The sequence below is a fragment of the Vollenhovia emeryi genome, unplaced genomic scaffold, assembly GCF_000949405.1.
Source record: "Vollenhovia emeryi isolate VEMERY1.0 unplaced genomic scaffold, V.emery_V1.0 DF939168.1, whole genome shotgun sequence".
NCBI lineage: Eukaryota > Metazoa > Arthropoda > Insecta > Hymenoptera > Formicidae > Vollenhovia > Vollenhovia emeryi.
Window position 1 is genome coordinate 91,719 of NW_011967198.1, and position 19,989 is coordinate 111,707.

The following is a 19,989-nucleotide window of genomic DNA, read 5'->3' on the forward strand; positions in this document are numbered from 1 at the left end:
CGCGCACCGCGCTGTTGGATTTTAGTTCCGTCGCACGTTCGATCTCGTTATGCATCTGCGCGCGATATATGCACGACGTGCATTATTCTATAAGCCGTTATATGTTCGTCGATATATTTTTTTTTCAACCGGGCACGAAACGCGCCGCGATATCGCGAATTTTGCAACAAGTTTTTTCCCGCGAATAATTCATTTCCAGCCCGTTTCGATGGCTTATTTCGCCATAAATTAATTACTCGCGCTTCTGCGCGCGTACGCTCGTCCTGCGGCTCGGGGAAAATCCGAGGTGCAATCAAGACCAGACAAAAAGAGGGGCTCGGATTTCCCCAGAAATATTCCCGAGATACATGATATTGCTCGATATGAGTGGGAACTATGGCGGAGATTTTCCAACATTACGACAGTAATAGCATTTACATTTTGGATTATGCAGGGCTGTTTCCGCGACTCCGTTCGCGCGGATTATCACGGGGCTCGCGAGAGATATGAAAAAATGTTCCGGCGCACCATGTCACGCGCGCGCACACGCGCGTGCCCGCGCGGTCGCAGGAAATCGCCGAGAAAAAAAAGAAAAAGGATCGGAGCGTTCGCTCGCTGCGATATCAACGTGGATATTTTAACGACATCATTGACACTGATAGATTAAGATACGCGGAGGCAGGCCATCCTTCGAACGGAACGAGCGTCTTGGGTGAGCGAATTTTAGTTTGGTTTCTTTGACCTCGCGTGCGCCGCTGAAAAATGCGCGCGTGAAAATAAATTGCCGGTGGCGGAAAATAAATTACCGGGCGCATTACGATTGCCGCGTGTTCGCGACTCCCCTGCTCTCCTCCCTCGTTTCGTCGGTGAACCGGGGAGGGGGGGAGGGAGAGGGGCCGAAGGGGGAGGAGGCAAAAGGGATGCAACGGGCGATACCGCCTAGGCACGTCGTCCGTTATAGTTACTTCTTGTTACACTCACTCTCCGTTTATCGCAGTAAATTCATTGAAACGTGCCGTATGCCGGTTCACAAATGGCACCGCCACGCTGGGCGCGATGGGGATTTACGCGGTCGCGCATGCCCTTTCACGATATTGTGCACGCGGCTATCGTTCTCCGGTAATTAACTTTATGATTGCGCGAAAGGCGTAAACGCGCACGCGAGCTTACCGCTATTGAATTCACGGGTGTGTCAACGAGGCTTCGCGGTCCTCGTCTGGTTAACGCGTCGCGTATTGTTCTTGAAACGCGTTTGGTAAACTTCAGTTAACTGGTCAGAGAAACCAAACTGAAATTCGCTCACCCAAGACGCTCGTTCCGTTCGAAATGACGGCCTGCCCCCGCGTATCTTAATATGTATCGACGTCAATGGTGGGTTAAAATATCCACGTTGATATTGCAGCGAGCAAACTCGCCGGCCCTTTTTTCTCTAATTCGTCCGACTGCTTTAAAATTAAATGTGTTCGTATATAAAGTGCGCGATTGTTTAAAAACGGGACGAACTTATGCATCAACCCTATACAATGTAATTTGCACAGGTTTTTTTTAGACAGAAAATCATCTCCTTGGTCGAAGATTTAACCGAGCAAAATAATCGCTCGTAGCGCTTTGCTCGACGTTCGTAACTTAAATTCGAATACATAAAATTGAATTCACCATAACGTTAATGCGTCCCGACGTACGTTCCTGGCATTTATGCGCAAGTAAATATAGTGTGATACAACAGAGAGAGAGAGAGAGAGAGAGAGAGAGAGGGGGGGGGGATGTTTCCTCGTAGAAATAATACGGATGATGCAGCATGTCCCTTCCTTTTTATTTTGCATGTTATTTGTACATTTTAATGGTCATCCATACGCGAAATTGAATGCATACGTAAAAGCGTAGAGCTGTTTTTTTTTAATTTTAATTTAGCATTTTATTCTATTTTCTGGAGCCATCAACAAATTTGCTGAACCATTAATTTGTTTATTTGCGCGGTCGTACCTATTGATATCATACCTATTCTGTAATTTGTTTCTCAAAATATCGTAAAACATTGATAATGTAAAAAAAGGGAGAAAAAGCATATTGTTTCGTTAATAGAAATTTTTATCGAAACAGTTACGAATTATTTTCGTGAAAAGAATGTAATGTAATAACCTGAATACACTATGCCAAAAAAAAGCGCAATATGTGGCTTCGGGCGTAAAAACTTTTAGCCAAATTGAAATATTGCCGAACGAGATTTACCTTTTATCACTAATTCGCAGCTACATCGACCTTTGGAGATATTCAATATCGATTTGCGCGTGAACAGAATTGCAGAAAGACATTGTCGCTATCTCTTCCTTATCACGTTATTGTACGTGCACCGAATAGAATACGAGACGCAAGGATATTGTTTTTCATAATAAAAACTAATTTTCCGCAATTTCTAATACAATTCTGTAAAGATACAGCATGGTTACGCAATTTCATTTACGTTGACAAGGTCAACGCTCTTGCGAAATTAATATCTGGCTACGTCCCTCGAAGAAATCGGCTAAATGGCTGTTAAGTAATGAGATATATCGTTGTCGTGGCCTCGTTGCCCCAACGAAATGACCTCCGTCCACGAGTCCCGGACTAGGAAATGACCAGGATGATCCGGTCGTAAGATTTAATCTGTTAAGACGAAGAGCAGGAAAATAGAAAGCTCGGAGGGTCTCGTCCCAAAGTGGGGCAGCGGCAGTATCGGCGACAGCCTCGAAGGCACAATAGCAATTACCAGAAACGACGATCGCTCCTTGCCGAGTGGCCAGATAGCGTTGAATGGAATCGAATCTGCGGTAACGTTCCGAAGAGATTGGCTACCCGGCGCGCGGAAGGAAACGGCACAGGGGCTACACAGATCGATCTCGAGTGTCATCGAACGTAAGCTTTATCGATCTTGGCGAAGCCAAGCGCGTCAGCCGGATATTGGACGGATAAGGATACGAGAGGCCTATAAAGCGAATGCGGTCGGTCTTCACGCAAGGTGCACGCGATCAGCCGCCGATCGTGTGTGTCGATTCGATCGCCCTCGAGGCGTTTGCGGCCTTTTGTACGGCTTTGACCGGGTTAAATACATCAGTTATCGTGCCTTCGTTATGTGGGGCTACAGAGAGGGCGCGCGAAAAATGCAAGGTGCCTTGAAAACCACTAAAGGTATCTTTTGCCACAGATCTTGGAATCGACGAGAACAAAAATACCTAATGGTTCGAAGACACTCTGCTCTCTAAAGTTTTGGAGTGAAAATAGAATCGTGGAATAAAATATTCGCTCTAATAGAGTTAATGTTTGCTCCAATAGAGCGAATATTTCGCTCCATGGTTCTATTTTCAAAAACTTTAGAGGGTGCATAGTTAGAAATACGAAAGATAATTGTATCGTTTCCTTTCGAACGTCAGTTTGAATTTTATCCGAGTTGAGTTTGTTATGTCGCGGAAGGAGATCAGGAAGTATCGTAAATGAGAGTTTCACTGACAGTATACCATAGTGTCATCAATTGAAGTATGCGCAAAATCATTTGTGACAAGTGCAGAGATCGGCGTGAACAATATATAGTTGCAATTATTTTAATTGTAATATTAGTAAGAGCTAGCGAAGATATGACAGCAACTATTGACACGTCACAGTTACACGAGAATAATCTGATAAAAGTGCAATCGAATATAAAGATCGTCTCTCCCGACACTTTTTTTCCAATCCATTCGTAACCAAATCTTTTCGGAACCGCTATTTTTCCTACATACAAATATTTTGTACGCCGATCGAAGCCCGAGAAAATGTTCCCTCTATTTTCTCAATTTTGTCGGGCAGCTTGATCGAAATTGGAGGTCATGAAAATCTCGCCCAGCATGTCCGCCCCGACAAAGTAAAACAAGTACAAAATGTAGGAGACGATATAACGGGGAGCAGCGCGTTATAACGTTATTTTCAGGCTCGTACGTTTCTCGCCGTCGTACAGTGTCGATGTTTCCCGTCGGTCTGACATTACCGCGAGCTCTGGCCGGATATTACGGCGAACCGCCGGATACGCTATACGTATCGCAGAAATTGTCACGAATCAGGACGTCCGCGAAAAGTAATATCGTAATCAGCCATCGGATGTCAAGCATACGTGTAGCCCCGGTGCCTCCGATGCAATGTGAAAAAGCCGTTTGGCTGCTGAGAAGCTTCACTGCGCTTTCGTAGCGCTCGAAGAACCCGAGGGAGAAAGAGAACGATAAATTATATTTACAATTATACACTGAAAAAAATTTCTGGTTGAATATGGACGAATCAGATAATTCCTTTAGGATTTACCAGAATTCCTTTAGGATTTACCAGAATTCCTGTAATCCTACAGAAATTCTGGTAAATCCTAAAGGAATTCTGGTAAATCCTAAAGGAATTATGTGATTCGTCCATATTCAACCAGAAATTTTTTTCAGTGTACAAATGTAAAAATAATGTATAAGATGTAACGCTACGTTATGTAAATACTGGGCCCGAATATACGCGCGAATATTAGATGACGGATTTTATGTTGATTGCAAAATGTTATATTTATATGGCAAACATTTTTTCAATTGTGGAGCAAGTATATATGGCGTTGCGCGCGTTTATCATATTGCTTGTGGAAATTTATATTTCGCTTTCGTACAAATATTTTTTTATCTCAAATTAATCGTCTGTAATTATTTTATGCGCAAACAACAATATATTTTTACGATTATTTTATTATTTTGAGCGTTACTAATATCATTTGTAATTTTTTTTCTGTTTCAGTTCAACGTAGTCAAGGTAATACAATTTCATCATTGCGCATCGTATATCGGTGAGTGACAAGTCAGAGTGGTAAAATTTTTGTAGTAGGATTTCGACACTCGTTAAATTTCTTAGAATATGCTGGCATACTAATTGTGCGTAATCGTGGGACGTTTTGTACACAAAAAAATCGGAATATCATTTAGCAAAATTATTTACGTTATATACGAATAATTTTTCGACTACACTAACTAGATTATTGAAAATGTTTTCCTAAAATTTCTTTCCAAAACGATGAAAATCCGACGACAATTGCAGTGGCAGTCGATGAATAATTTCTACTCGTCCGATCTCAAAGGGCATTTCCCAGATGTATTCGCGGATACGATTAGAAGAAGACGCGATACGTCACGCACAGGACGTAATATCATAACGAAGTAATAAATTTGTATTCGAATCGGTACACACTGACGCGAGAGAATCACACGACTCCCGCGGATACGTAATATCGTTATGGATATATAATGTTGGCAGCATCCAATCTGACTAGTTGCGTTTCGCGATAAATTGCATTTGCGGCTCGGGGGGGGGGGGGGGGGGGGGGGCGGTTGGCTTTACCGTTCAATAAACAAAACGAAAGAGAATATTACTTTCGTCGCGTACAATATATTCTGTGACCATCAATTAACGTTTCCCTTTCAATAACGTAACTTACATCTTTGCACCAACTACTTTCTTATAAAAGTATAAGTGTCAGAAAAAATTATTATAGTTTCAGAAGCATTACTTATGTATCAATCTATTTTGGAAAGCAACTTTATTTTAAATTTTTGTAAGAATTCTAGAGAGAGAGAGAGAGAGGGGGGGGGGGACAGGAATTAATTATAATCATTATAATTAGATTAATTATATTTCGGTGAAAATTGTAGTCATTATTAGACAGTGTTAAATCGAGCTGTCAGTAAGCTATGCAAATTTTATATCTGGATTCGGGGTGACGCGGTTAGTATTCGTTTTCTATTTTACGATCTGTTGAATGAAAGATTTGATCTCGAATGAGATATTTGGAAATACAAACATTTTATTTCTACGCCGCGAGAAAGTGGTCTTAAAGCATCCCCGTAAATTCTCCTTAAACTTTTATTCCCGTGCAATTGGGGCGAACGGTGTTGGCAGTAATTCACAGTTTGCACCTCGCCGTGTGTATTAGGAATAAAAAGTAGGCAATTTTATTAAGGCTAATTGAAGAGACTTGAGAGATGTTGTCGGGACGATATGGAGAAAGTAGAAAGTCGTGTTGCCGACGGGCGAATTTTCTTCCAAAGGCGTATCAGGACGCTCTCGTTTTATCATCGCGTAAACGTCATACGGAATTGTCAAATGTCACGGGGCAAGTCTGGCGATTTTTCCGAGTGTCGAGTAAGCACGGCGTTGCGAGGAGAGGACTCGCGATCTTCATACGGCTCTCCGCTCGAGTTCTTCATCGTAAAAGTTAAAGAGAGAAATAGAGCGAGAAGGTGCATGTTAGAGGGACGAGAAATCTCGTAAGGGTATGAAGGGGCACTGCTGGAAGGCACACAGAAGAACGATCCGAGTTCGTGTCATAAAAGAGAGTGGTGAAAGGCTGGAGGACGGATCTAGTCTTGGGGTCTTTCATAAAGCGAGAGGAAAGCAAGAGCGTCCCGGGAGGAAAGGTCAATACTTTGGTAGATGACAGCATTGGTCATTGCGAAGAAAAAAGCGTCTCTGTGAACACGTGTTGCAAGCGAATTATAACATACGGTTTAAGATAGAATTCACGAAACTTTATTACAACTTTTAAAATACTATTAGTTATTGTCGAACATACGAAATTCTACCGCTCTAAATTACTTAATTTGCTTCTTATATCAGATTGTTAAATCACACCTCGCGTATTATTTGAAATCGAGCATATGTTTAAAAGATAAGGATCTTGTGATAATAATTTTTCAAGATACGACTTATCGGGTGACAGTAATTTCTCCATACCGAAAGGAAAATGTAGCTAAAAACTGCACGTGGCAACTAAATTTTCGTTGTAAAATATGGGCAGCCAAATATTTTGCTACTGTGCCTATCGGGTGCAACAGCAAACCGTTTGCCGTGGTTAAAAAATTTAGTTAGTTATGGCAGCGAAAATACTTTTAGCAAACCATGATTAGCTACGTAGAGAGAAAATCTTTGTTCAGTGCAGGATGGAATATATTTAATGCAGAAGCGCCCATTGAATTGTATACTCGTCACTTATACGAGTCTTCCCTCGTCGGCGGGAAGGAGACGTTTACTATCTATTCTGTATCCCCGAGCTTAAGAGCTTCGTCTCCGGGCGACGTCCCGGAGGAATTAAAACTTGAAGAGAAAGTATTAGGCAGCCAGACTTAACAAACTGATTCGAACTTCGGAATTTTCGTTCGGACCCTCGACCTTATGAACCGTAAGTTTATAACGAGTTAGTGCTTTCGTTTATATCTTCTTCGTTAAACAAGAGTGTCTTAAGAAGATACATAAAAAAAAGTGACACAAGGGATGCTATATCGGCAGAGGCATTTATTGTAAAATTATTGCGAAACTATAGTATCTATTGGTCTTATGTTAGTCGCGTTAGAAAAATTGAAAATTACTCGTCTAGAGTTGCTGCTCTCTTTTCTTTATTTGGAGTTAATTGATATTCAAGCTGTAAAACATGCCGAGTAGATTATTTATTAACACACGCGGCACAAAAAGTACCCGACATTTCGTTAAAAGTAATTAACTAACTGAATTCAATCTTAATTTTCTCTCTAAAATCTCTCGATTGATTTGATCGACCTATCCACATTCGAACAAATCCGATAACGGAATTCAAAATGCGAGCACGTAGAAGGGAGAAAAAGGATGGTTCTTTGATTTTGAAGTTCACTTGCCAAATACGCGGTAAAAAGCGCGACTTCCCATTGCCGGTCCAAAATAACAAAGTAAAAGGTTCGTTCGGGCGAGGGGAAAGATGAAAAAGGCCGATGGAAAGTGGAGGAAACGTACCTGTATCTCTGAGTGTCCATTTCCCTTCGTTCCTCGGCTATGGCCTCGTTCAGGTCCCTGTTCGGATCGATTCCTCTGGGAGCTTCGCTGTTCGCTTGCAGATTGTCATTGCTGACGAATTCGACCTCGACTTCGTCTTCATGATACGATTCGGTCAGGGTGTACTCGCGCAACTGAAACAGCAATACAGCGAGAACGCTTTCAATCAGCGGTCCGACACCGATCGAATGGAAAAAAAAAATATATCGTTTTCTGCACCGCGAAATATCGCGGAACATGCATATTTATGAAGGGAAATAAACGTGCTCTTCGAGAATTCATAAAGGTTTCATTTCGTTTCACTTGACCTGCACACGCAATATATGTGAATTATGTTCGGGGGGGGATAATACACTTTTCGTTTTTAAACACCGGTGAGCGGATTTAAGAGAAACACTTCATTTCCGAATATTTGCCATATTTATCGCGACCGTGCACGTATGAAGCTCCCCAAGCTTTTCCGATTTTGCAAATGATGTAATGGAGAATTATTTTACATATTTTACTCTCTCACGTGTTTTCCCCCATTTTCCAGGCATAGATCGAAATCGAATTGACTTAATTAAGTGTAGCTTTCAGAGTGGAACTTTACAGTTTTTTTTTCAACTCTGCGCTAATAATTAAGAAATATCGTAATTTTTATATATAGGGGTGCTCCGGGGCGCACTTTCATCTACGGATTCCTTCAGCGATTTGAAGTGGACTTAATAAAAAATTAAAGACAGATCTTAAGAACTTCCAAGATTTAATAAGAGATACAACGGGAGGCATAAGAATGTACATCCTGTTCTATTTAAAGATTAAACATTGACCGACCTTCTTCCTTTCCTTTTAAAAGTAACTGAATTTTTCATCGCCCTAAACCGAAAGCCCTTCCTTTCCTTTACGATGAATTTTAATAAATGGGAATACAGATATTTGTAGTAGTTACCCAGAACTAGACTGAGAATCTCTTTCGACTGACAGGAACTTCTTCTTACGCGTAATATATATGAGCACAATTTGTAGAATGTTTTTTTCAGCGACTAATCACTCTGTCCATTTTTTTAAAATAAATTATATGCGTGTGTTTTAACAAGTATTCGGTTTACTTCTTCTAGTGAGACAAATATAGCCAATTAGGCGAGAATGCATTAAACAACATTGTCGACTTTCTTTCTAAAGCATCGTAGGGAATGATTGGTGGTAAGGTGCTTTCGTGTTGTAGTAACGTTACGATTAATCACCCCCAGTGGCCAGCGGGGTACGACCGAATTAAAGCCAATGAGACTTTATGGTGCTTTGCCGAGCAACACTCCGTCGTTTTTCTCCGTTTGCCCTTTAGTCCGACTCGTTTTTATTTTTCGCTGGAATTTTCGGAACGACGAACTCCTGCACTTACTTCGTTGCAGAAAAACGGCACTTTGCAGGCGGACGAATGGACTATTTTGTATTTAACTGAAATACGTTAAACTTTCAATTAGGTTTATATCGGAAAAGTTTCCGTGATAAAGGACAGGGAATTTCGAGAGTCTCGTGAGGTAGAATATTTTTTTGCACTTATTTAAATCGGGAAGAAACAAGAGTGATTTCACATAATGTCAGTGTATTTTCTACAACTCTAGTGAGAAGCAACAGCTGTAACAATAGGAAGCTATGTATCTCACGTTGTCGCTAATATCGGTCATTTATTCTTAATAAACCTCATCGTCGTGCTCGTGTCGAATTAATGATATATCGATTTCCTTTTGGTTAATAAAAATTATGAGAACCGTAACTGTAGATGAAGAGCGACGAGTATATCTTTCATTTTGCCGAGCGGATATCAAAAGGAATTCATAATCGTTGCTATTATAAAAACTTTCAGGGAAGCGTCGGTAATTCGTTTTTTGAATCATATTTATATATTTCTATGGAATACACAGTTAGCCTTACGCTTATGAGCGACGCTCATTTTAATCGACGTACTAATTTTGTTGATAGACATGAATAGATAATTCTATCGACTTACTATAATAACAATAAAAATAATTACTACATCATTATTCGACAATAATTAATTCCATAAAATTTCGAAAATTATAATTATACTTTTTCGACGTATGTGTTTCTTAAGGTAGAGGAAAGTTCCCTATTATGAGATAGGATCCTAATATGGGATAGCGTGATTTCTGTTAAATTAATAGGCATCATCAGTTGATTCCGCCATGAAATTGCCCTCGGAGCGAAATCTGTTTAGTAGAAACTCCATTGTTAGGTTGTGTAATCGTTGCGAAAATAGATTTGTGATTGAATTTGGGCGTTGAAATATATTTTCTCTACTAATAATGCTTTAGCGTTCATGTAGAATAATTAAAAGTAACATAATACTCACTCACGTGAAATAATTAAAAATAATTAAGAAAAAAAAATCCTTCCTTTGTATCTATTTGGCCGTAAAGGTTGTATTAATGAATACTTCAACAGCTTCATCTGCTTGCCGGTGTGCTATGAGGACTTTGAAATTGGAGCAAGCGTTAATTATTGTCTAATTAAATGTCGCGCGTCGAGCGATAGCTTCTAATCATGTTTCGGTAATTATTTCGTAAAATCCCCACGACGGTAGCGTTGATTCTATTCAGGATGCGGATGGAGAGCTAAATCAATAAGGTAGACGCAAACTAGGTAGCACGTTACGTAAATGTTATTTCTCAACTCAGCTTGCTATGTTGTTCTGATAAAACAACAAAAACAAACAATATGCAACATTTTTCGCAATACAAATATTTTTCGAATTTAAAAATATCGCAGTAAATGTGTTAAAAATAATACAATTTTTATACGAATTTATATTATTTTTATAATATTACGATTTAATTTGTTGAAAATACTAAAATTATATGTGTATAAATTATCTTTTAAATAAAAAAATATGTGATGCGCAATAATATTATTTAATATAAAAAAAAACTTGGACTAAAATATGCTGTAAAATACCATTATTCCATCATATTTTCATAACATAATATATGTAATACTAATATATACAAAACAGAATTTAAATATGTCAATTTTATTTCCAGGTTTCTTTATATTCAATCCTTATAAATGTTAAAATATTTAAATTTCACTAATTTGTTAAATTTATCCTGATAAAAGCATCCGTTTTTCCAAAAAATATATAAAAGAAATATCAATTTTATGCAGGTAAAAAAGAAACAGAATAATATATGTAATACTAATATATACAAAACAAAATTTAAATATGTCAATTTTATTTCCAGGTTTCTTTATATTCAATCCTAATAACATGTTATAAATGTTAAAATATTTAAATTTCACTAATTTGATAAATTTATCCTCATAAAAGCATCCGTTTTTCCAAAAAATATATAAAAGAAATATCAATTTTATGCAGGTAAAAAAGAAACAGAGAGAAATGTTATATCCCTTTCTAAAAAAGAGATGTTACCGGCGCGAATGTCGTTAATATCGTAAAGAAAAAGAAATTAAAGTTAAATATCTAATTGAATGAAGGAGAATGAAAGAAATTCTTATTCTTCTAATGAGATGCAACGATAACTAATCTTCTTTATAAAAAGATATATAAGAGATTTAATTATTGACGCTGTTCCGCGATGCTGATTTTCTCGCTTGGCTTTCTGCTGCGAGTAGTTGTCAGTGAGGAGATCATGTAACATATGTATTTTAACAGAGTGTCAACGTCAGATTACGTCTTCTTCACATTAAAAAAGTTTTAATGCGTGTGAAGAAGATCATAAATACATATAAATTAAAACTAAATAGCGCGCGCAATGCTATTTCCAATAAAGTATTTAATACCAATTTATATTATTATTAAAGTAAATAATTCGATAATTTCTGCACATAATAAATGATGATTTGTAATTTAGTAATATACATTTATATGCATCAACAATTGGGATATAATCTCTAATCATAGTAATTATAATTTAAGTAACAACGATTTTTGTTTCGAAACATCTCGATTGAACAGCATTAATCAGTTAATTTAATCAATACCATAGAAGTCCGTAGAACGATACACAAAACGTAGTAACAGTCACGGAACAAAAAAAGTCAACGTATTCTCAACGTTCGTAGTTGTTTTTGTCTCGGCGCGGTGACGTACGATGTTTTTGCGTGCCATCGTGTACCAAGGTCGCTGCCTTCTCACTCGCTCGCCGAACGTCGAGCTGGCAAGCAGTGGCGAGAGTTGCTCCGTGCGCGTTATTACTTTTGCTTTACCAATTTCCAAGACGCGATCGCGGTGAATGTGGGGATGAAACGCTCTTGATTTGTACACGTTTATTATTAATAAGTAACGTTTATCGACTCAATATTATAACTTGCATTGAAAAATGATTCGGACGTTCAAGCGGCGGCTTTTATCAATGAGATTTGACGAGACTAACTCATCTAATTGTAAGATATGAAGGTAAACCGTGGTAATTTGTCGCGATTACTTCTCGTTTACGCACCGCGCTTCTAAATTATTTGTCGATTTCGTATCACTTGTTTCATTTTCGAAAAAAAAAGAAAGAAATTTGTGCGGCTTTGGCGTTCGCGCGGTAATTCGCTCTGTCGTTCTTTACAACTCGAACAGGCAGAAAGTAGAGAAAGTTGCTTATCGCGCGTGTATTGTGTAAATGTAATCGTAAATGATCTCGATTAACTATTGCAATTAATAACAACTATTTATCGCTGGAGGTTTCGTTCATATAATTCACTTCGAGGATTAGATTGAATGACAATAAAGATTGTAAAATATCGTTTCGCGGATTAATCACTACTTCTTTACCGCAGATTGTGTTTCCGATGTACGCGTTGCGTTTTATATCGCCGATTCAAAAGTGAGTTATCCATTATCCTATTCTTCCGAATCAACAATGCAAGTTGTTCGTTTGAGTAATTTGTACGACAGAAAGTCACGCGATACTTGCTAATAATATTTCATGCGTTTCGCGGTACTTCACATCGCGTACGGGAGTGTCCGAAATTTCGCGCGATCGATGATTTTAGAGACCGAGTGTTGTGCAAGTGCAACAAGGAAATCTGAGAGGAGGAGCAGGCCGAGGAGGCATCGGGCAACGGCGGCGAAATGGTGAGGTAAGTGTCTTACATTTTTATATTATTTCCTACTTGTGCAAAATAAAGCATCTGTTCTCTGTATTTGTTTTATTCAAATGATTCGAACAGGGACTCGGATATGTGTTACAAAACGAAAGTATAAAATTGTCTTAGTTTATATTTAAAAGGGGGACTTTTATTGAGTATTATATAACATTATTTTAATAAATATCTATTTTGAAAGATATAAAATATATTTAATAAAATAATTTCGATTTTATACAATTATTCTATACTAATCATATATTTTTTTGTATGTTTACAGTTTAACGAATATATATAACGATGTTACGACCCTGCTATTGCGAATCGTCTCAGTGAGTTAAAAATTACCTTTTATTTTTAATTGACGTTGCGCATACAATACCTTCTTTGTGCGTATACGAATTCTTGAAAATTTACAATGCTCAATCACAAACTGCGAAGCGCGCGTTTTATCGTTTCTGGTGAAGATAAATGTGATACAAAAGATAGGATAAATATTGTTTTCAGTAGGATATGACAAATGTTGTTCTCAGTAAATGAAGTGCACGACTTTGATAATAAACTATAATCGAATACACTAACTGCTGTACGTAACTACGATCCGCGACCTCTCGCATCGAGAGTTCAGGAGAGAACTCGCGAGGAACATGCTGAATTAATAATAGTCCAATTAATAACCTCTCGAAGCCCCTGACGTGGTCTCCCAATTAATCGACGATAACGTACGCCCCTTGGAGAATATCGAAGGTTGAAATTGCTATCAATTATTGAGCGCGATACGAAATGCATATCTTTATTGATCACAAAGATGACGATATTCGATATTTCGCGTGCAATCCGTATCGAATTATCGATTACTTGATACCTAATACTCTCTGTCCATCTAACGCGATCCAACGTAATCCCGGAGAATAAAATTGTCAATACTAACTTTTGACTATTAATTTCTCAAAGTACATCCTTTTTGGCTCGTATTCCTCATAGAATATGTATTACACGCGATACCATAATACTGCTATAACCGGGAGATTTCTTCTTCTTTCGGCGATGCTCAAGACTAATTTTCTATGTGGTCAAGACTTCCCCATTGTAGGCCGTTACAAAGGCGAAAATATAAAAATTCGTGGAGTTGCCCGACAACCCGCTGGGAACAAAGGGTTAATTATTTTGCGGTGTGACGTAAATTTGCATTTTTTTCCTTTCACGAAAAGTGCCCGCGCGCTGCGTACTTTCAAAAAAAATTTTTGCTTTACCGAAATGTGGAAAATGTAATTTATATCTCGCTGTTCTTTTCAACGGCCGGATTGTTCATATTTTAACGGGAAAATGTTGGCTGTCACCTGCGCGTTTGTGGCACGGGGATTTGAAATTGTGCTGAAATTATAGCGATTTTAGCGGCTGTTAATTACACCGCTAATTACTAGATGCGAAGCGCATCAATAGAAATCTACTCATCCGCGAACAAATAGTTATTCTATTTTTGCGTTCTGCCTCTCCTGTACCCTTTTGTTTCCCCATTGACTTTTCGGATATTCGAGCATAACGATGTCAGCAATTAGCCATGATTGGCATCTGCGTAACGCCTGATGCAATCGTCAAAACGTTTATGACCCGGGGAAATCGACGGCAGTGCAATTCGAATCAAAGAGGATTTGCCGTCGTTTAGAGAAATAGCTTGAAATCGTGAGCAGTAAAATGCGGAAATAATATCGCCGAAGTCGCTCCATTAAAAAAAAAAACCCGTTTAATTCCGCAAATGACAAGACCGGGTTTGGTGCGAGTATGAAAAACCAATAATTTGTTCTTTTCTCTTTTTTTTTTACATGAGAGAAATTGCGCTTACAGAGCGAAAACTATCAGAGTAGCTAAACGCAATACGATTTTACGTACACAGGCAGTATGAGCTAACGCATTTTGCGGAATGAAACTGATTACGTTACGTCATATAAGCACAAAAGAAATGTAAAACGGTTGCTTTCTAATGCATGTGTATTTTCTCCGAATCGTTGCTGTTCCACGCCGAGCCTCTTCATTCTTCCGGCGCCGCCTTGTTTGGAGATGGCGTTTTTGCAAAAGCACCCCATCGCGCGCGAAGGGAAGAGTCGCTCAAACAATGTCCACCCGGCCGCGTGTTTTGTCTGCGTAATAACTTTTTCGTCGGGAGGTTAGCGGTTTTTAGCGACGAGGGTTCGATCTCGGCGGATACATTTTTCACGGGCGCGTTGTCTCGGCGCCTCCCTCCTTCCCGCAGCCGAATGGGGGGCGTAGGGGTAGGAGGGTGGCGGTCATGCGGGGACAAAAACCGCGGCCGGCGGATACGAGAGTAAAGCCCTCGTAGGGATAGGAAAGCAGGAGCGAGCAGAGGGGCGATATTACCCCAGCCAAAACAAACTCACCCGCGTAACCGTGGAAATTACTCTGGGCATACACCGCACCGCCGAGGTAATATCGAGCTCGGGCGTAACGGTTGCGCGAGCCACTCGCTGCGTATTAGCGCGTGGCTTCAAACACGTCTATACCGCCTTTATGTCTGTCCCGCCGTTTTTACGCGGCTTTTTTACTCGAGGAGACGGCGATATCGCGGTCGGCGGTCATCGCCTCCCATCCGGACGGAGCTTTTCCGATCGCCGAGCGACCGCCTTTCTTGGCCGGTCGAATCGAAGGCGGTGGTTTCGAGCGACTCGGCTAGTAGTAAAGTCAAGGGGGGAGCAGACCTGGACCTGGCTTTCCATTTTCTGGTTAAATGTTAACCAGAGCTTAGTCGATTCTCTGTCTCTTCTTAAATAACATTGATACAAGAAAGAGATATAGAGCCGACTAACCTCTGGTTAACCAGAAAGTGAAAAACCAGGCCTAAGATTCACATGTGTCAGCGGCTCTATTAGCTTAAATAACAGAATTAAAACTATTTTCTCAGGAAAGAGAGTATCTTAACGTATAATCTCATTTTAACACGTTGAAACATATTTCTAAACTGCACGGTAACATTTGCTAATTTGCATAACGATAGTATTTTTCATGAGTTTTCTGGGCGTTTAATGTATGCACGCTAGGGTATTCACATACGCTTATAAAATATTCGCTCGCTACTCTCTAATATCACCCAGTGCGGGAGGACGTGCGTGGTGTGTTTGTTATCGTCCGGAGTATTAATAAACTTGGCATACCGACTATGTAAAATTACGCGCATTACCGCTATGACGCTGTAACAAATTGCCGCTGTAACTGCAAAGAAACGTTCGCCTGCATCATGTAATGCTCGCGCCATCGTTTCTCGCGTGCATAAATCAAATGTCGCTGCACGAGATAAAGAGTTTGCAGCGAACATTACGCTTTTCCATTAACCATCCGCGAGGACGGTGTAAACGCATATTTTTTACGCTTTACCAGATATTAAATGAACGCGTCGCGATACCGGGGACGAAGAAAATCTCATTTTCCTTTCCCCTTCTCCGTCGTGCGGTTACCAGTTTTCAATTTGTGGAGTCCGATTTTTTTTACCGTCCGCCACATCTTCGAATTTACAAAATAACAAAAGAATAAGAAAGACTTGTGGCTCTTTGGTATTTTATAATTCAACTTCTTTTATCTTCCGCGATAATCGTACGCCGCGGTTTTTCTGGAAATCGTTCGCGCGACATTTCCGAAACACACTGTAACTTTGCGGCGTACGACGCGAAAATCCCGACTCCCGCTGTATTTCTGGTAATGCTCCCTTCGATGCAATTCGCATTATACTCACTCCGCTCGCGGCACTCATTCCCGTTTGTATCCGCATGTCGCTTCCGTCATGGACCCGTCCGCAGTCAGCGAGCGATTCGTGGTGGTTCGAAGCGTAGAATTGAAATCGTAACGACAGCCAAAGTTACATCTCTCGTTCTCGTGCGATTCCCGCAAAACTCGATGTCCGTGCATTTCGAGTCGTCGAATACAGAGAGAGAGTGCACTCTGGGAAACTAACTTGCGCGCAGGTGATTTCGATGCTGCAAGAGGGAAGGTGGTTTGTGAGGGGGAGGGGGGGAGGGGCAGCGGTGAAAAGAGCGAGATAACCGCGTTGACAAGAATAATGCGATGCAGGACGGGAGAGAAGGAAATGCGAAACGAGAAACCTTTTGAACGATACATTATAGAATAAACAAGTGTCAAAATAATTGGATACTACGCGAAATATTATATAATATCAGGTGCATTAATATAATGTGAAAATGGAAAAGAGAAAGTATAATCTGTAATTAGTGGAATTAATGACAAAGAGATAACAAACGCGCGAGTGAGAGAGAGAGAGAGAGAGGGGGGGAGAAAGCGCGCGCAAGAATGAAAGGGGTTGAAACGGGAGTAAATAAAGTGAGTGCAGGGAATGTAAAGGGAATGACGAGGGGCAGCGTCGTGGGATAAATCTCGTCGCTATTTACGTAGGATATATATATATTTGTACGTTCATTTGCCGCGCGGAGTCGAATGTCGCAGGCTCGTGGGTGAGGGAGTCACGAAGCGAGAGCAGACGGTGCAACAGGGGTTGGTACCGGCCCGACTGGGGGGCGTAAACACAAATTTGAAAATTTTCTCCGGGGTCCCCATCGCGTGCAAACGACACCCGCCGTTCATTAGCGCCCCATGTCGCCCGAAACCTAATCTACGCACTCGTACACGCATACACGCGCGCGGGACACGCTTACGGGATCGATATATCGCGTAGGACTGAATGTACGCGGCGGCGCGACGAAGGGCGCTCGTATTATTTACTCGACAAACTCGAACAAATCGCATAAATTTGCGCGATCAGTTTTTACTCCCCGATACGGTCGTCCCGAGTCCCCTATCCTCCCCCTTTCCCGTATAAATTTATATCTCCGCGTGGACCATTTTAATTACTTTCATTTATTTATCTACTTTTATTTATCTATTTATTTTATCAATTTTTATTTATCTCGCAGCACAACTTTAATACTAAATATTCAACCACTTAATATTTTTTATTTATTTATTTATTTCTCTCTCATTTATTTATTATTTAATTTACATACTTGTATTCCCTTACGTTCATCCCGGAAAAATTAATGAAGACCTTCCTCTCATTACTTGAAAGATTTCCACGAGCGTCGTGGAACGGCCCCTCTAAAATATTAAGGAAAGACTGTGTCGAGACGAAAAAAGAAGGGACGTAGAAAAAGGAAGAAGTGAAATCCGATAGAGCAATCTCACTTAATTGCCTCTTATCGCATTAAGATTCATACGTGTCAGCGGCTCTGCATCGTATTCGTGCATTCTGTATCTCGATGCATTATAAATACACCTGCGTCTCGCAAACGTTTCAAGGAAACGTGTACCGATAATTTGAGCGTATGTCAGGCAACGTTTGTAGCCATAGAATAGCATTTGAGTTAGCGGCGTTATTACTTCGCAAACAGCGCTGTAACTCCCCGAGTGAGCCATGACTTCGTCTCTCTGGCTCGTCTCAGACCCCGGGTAACTGCGCAAAGTTCTATGCATCGTGTTTAGACATCACGTCATCGTACAGTCATACTGGGAATATGTAATTACGCCGAATCACGCGACCTGAAAACGCGGACCGATGTTAATCTCCGAAGTAATATTCATTAATTCATTTTGCAAGACGTTAAATACCTCGGAGACAGGCTTGATATTCCGTGCTTACGCTTGCGCACGTATAGAATGGCAATCTAATTAAGGTTTGGCTCCTGCATAAACCGACCAAAAGTAGGAAAAAATTGAAACTTACGTATGCTGTGGTTGTACATTTTATCTATCAGTACGCGAAATTTCAGACCCGGTCGCCGATGAAATAAAATTAAGGAAAAATGTTAAAGTTGTACTTTTTAACATTGCAGTAAACACCGAGTAACTGTTATTATACATAAAATTAATATTATAATTTCCTACTTAACACCCATGTTCTATTACATTCCCATTGTTAAGTTGGAAATTATAATATTGATATTATGCGACTGTTACTTGGTGTTTACTGGAATGTTACAAAATACAACTTGAACATTTTTTCTTTATTTTATTTCATAGGCAAATGGGTCTGAAATTTCGCGTACTGATAGATAAAATTTACAACTACAACATACTTAAATTTCAATTTTTTCGACTTTTGGTCGATTTATGCACAAGCTAACCCCTGTGAAGTTAGCCCCCCCCATTATTTAAAAATTTAACTTTTTTTACGAGTTCCCTATAGATTTACAATAGTTCCAGAGTTCCGTCTTATAAGACTCGAAAAAATTTTTGAACAGTTCCGACAGTTCTGTTGAGAGTTCCCGGTAGCCCCCGCAGAGTTCTATCGAAAATTGTAATTGCAAAATTCCATTACATTAATACTTTTATAGTTATGCCTATTTCTGGGATGCTGTTTCTTGATTCTTCAACTTCGTTTTTTTTTACTTTCTCGTGTAGAACTGTTGTTAAAATGTATCAAGAACTCTAGAAGTATGCGAAATCTATCCAGAACTCCATTAAAAAATTAGTTTTTACGAAAAAGGGGGGGCTGCGTGAAGTTAGCCCCCCATTAAAAAAAATTCATTTTAACGTCTTTAATGGGCAGAACTATTTCTTAAATCCATCAAGAACTCTGGAACTATTGTAAATCTATAGGGAACTCTTAAAAAAAGTTAAATTTTTAAATAATGGGGGACTAACTCCACAGGGATCACAAGCCACCTTGAAAGATACAATGTTTTGAGGAAATTTGACTGCTCTTTGAGACGTGACAATATCACATATTTTTAAATATGTTTTTAAACGTGCATATATAACCCAGTTTATCAATGCATATCATCAATAATGCATTAAGTGATATTTTTTTAAATGAAAAGTCATCTGAATTTATAAAAATCAAAGGAGCCCTACCAAAGCACCTATATTAACCGTTTCTTCGTGCGGGAGTCACCTTAATTGCAATAAAGAAAGGTTAATGTAAATTTTTTTCACGGATGTATTTTATAATAAAACATCGTTACGCGTCTTTCACGTGGGCGAGTTTTCAGCATTTGCATTTTCAAAGCGAGACATTTACTGCTTCTATCACGGATGAATGTGCGAATTTTCGCGTTTCGTCTCTGTATAAAA

General features: G+C 39.6%; 1 protein-coding gene across 1 annotated transcript in view; it reads right to left on the reverse strand.

Annotated features, from left to right (window-relative positions):
• LOC105564092 overlaps positions 1-19,989 on the reverse strand; it is a 197,080-nt gene that overhangs the window by 11,141 nt on the left and 165,950 nt on the right. Inside the window, exon 5 of the mRNA XM_012016206.1 lies at positions 7,768-7,940. Coding sequence (XP_011871596.1) covers positions 7,768-7,940 — 173 coding nt within the window. The remainder of the gene's footprint in view (positions 1-7,767; positions 7,941-19,989) is intronic.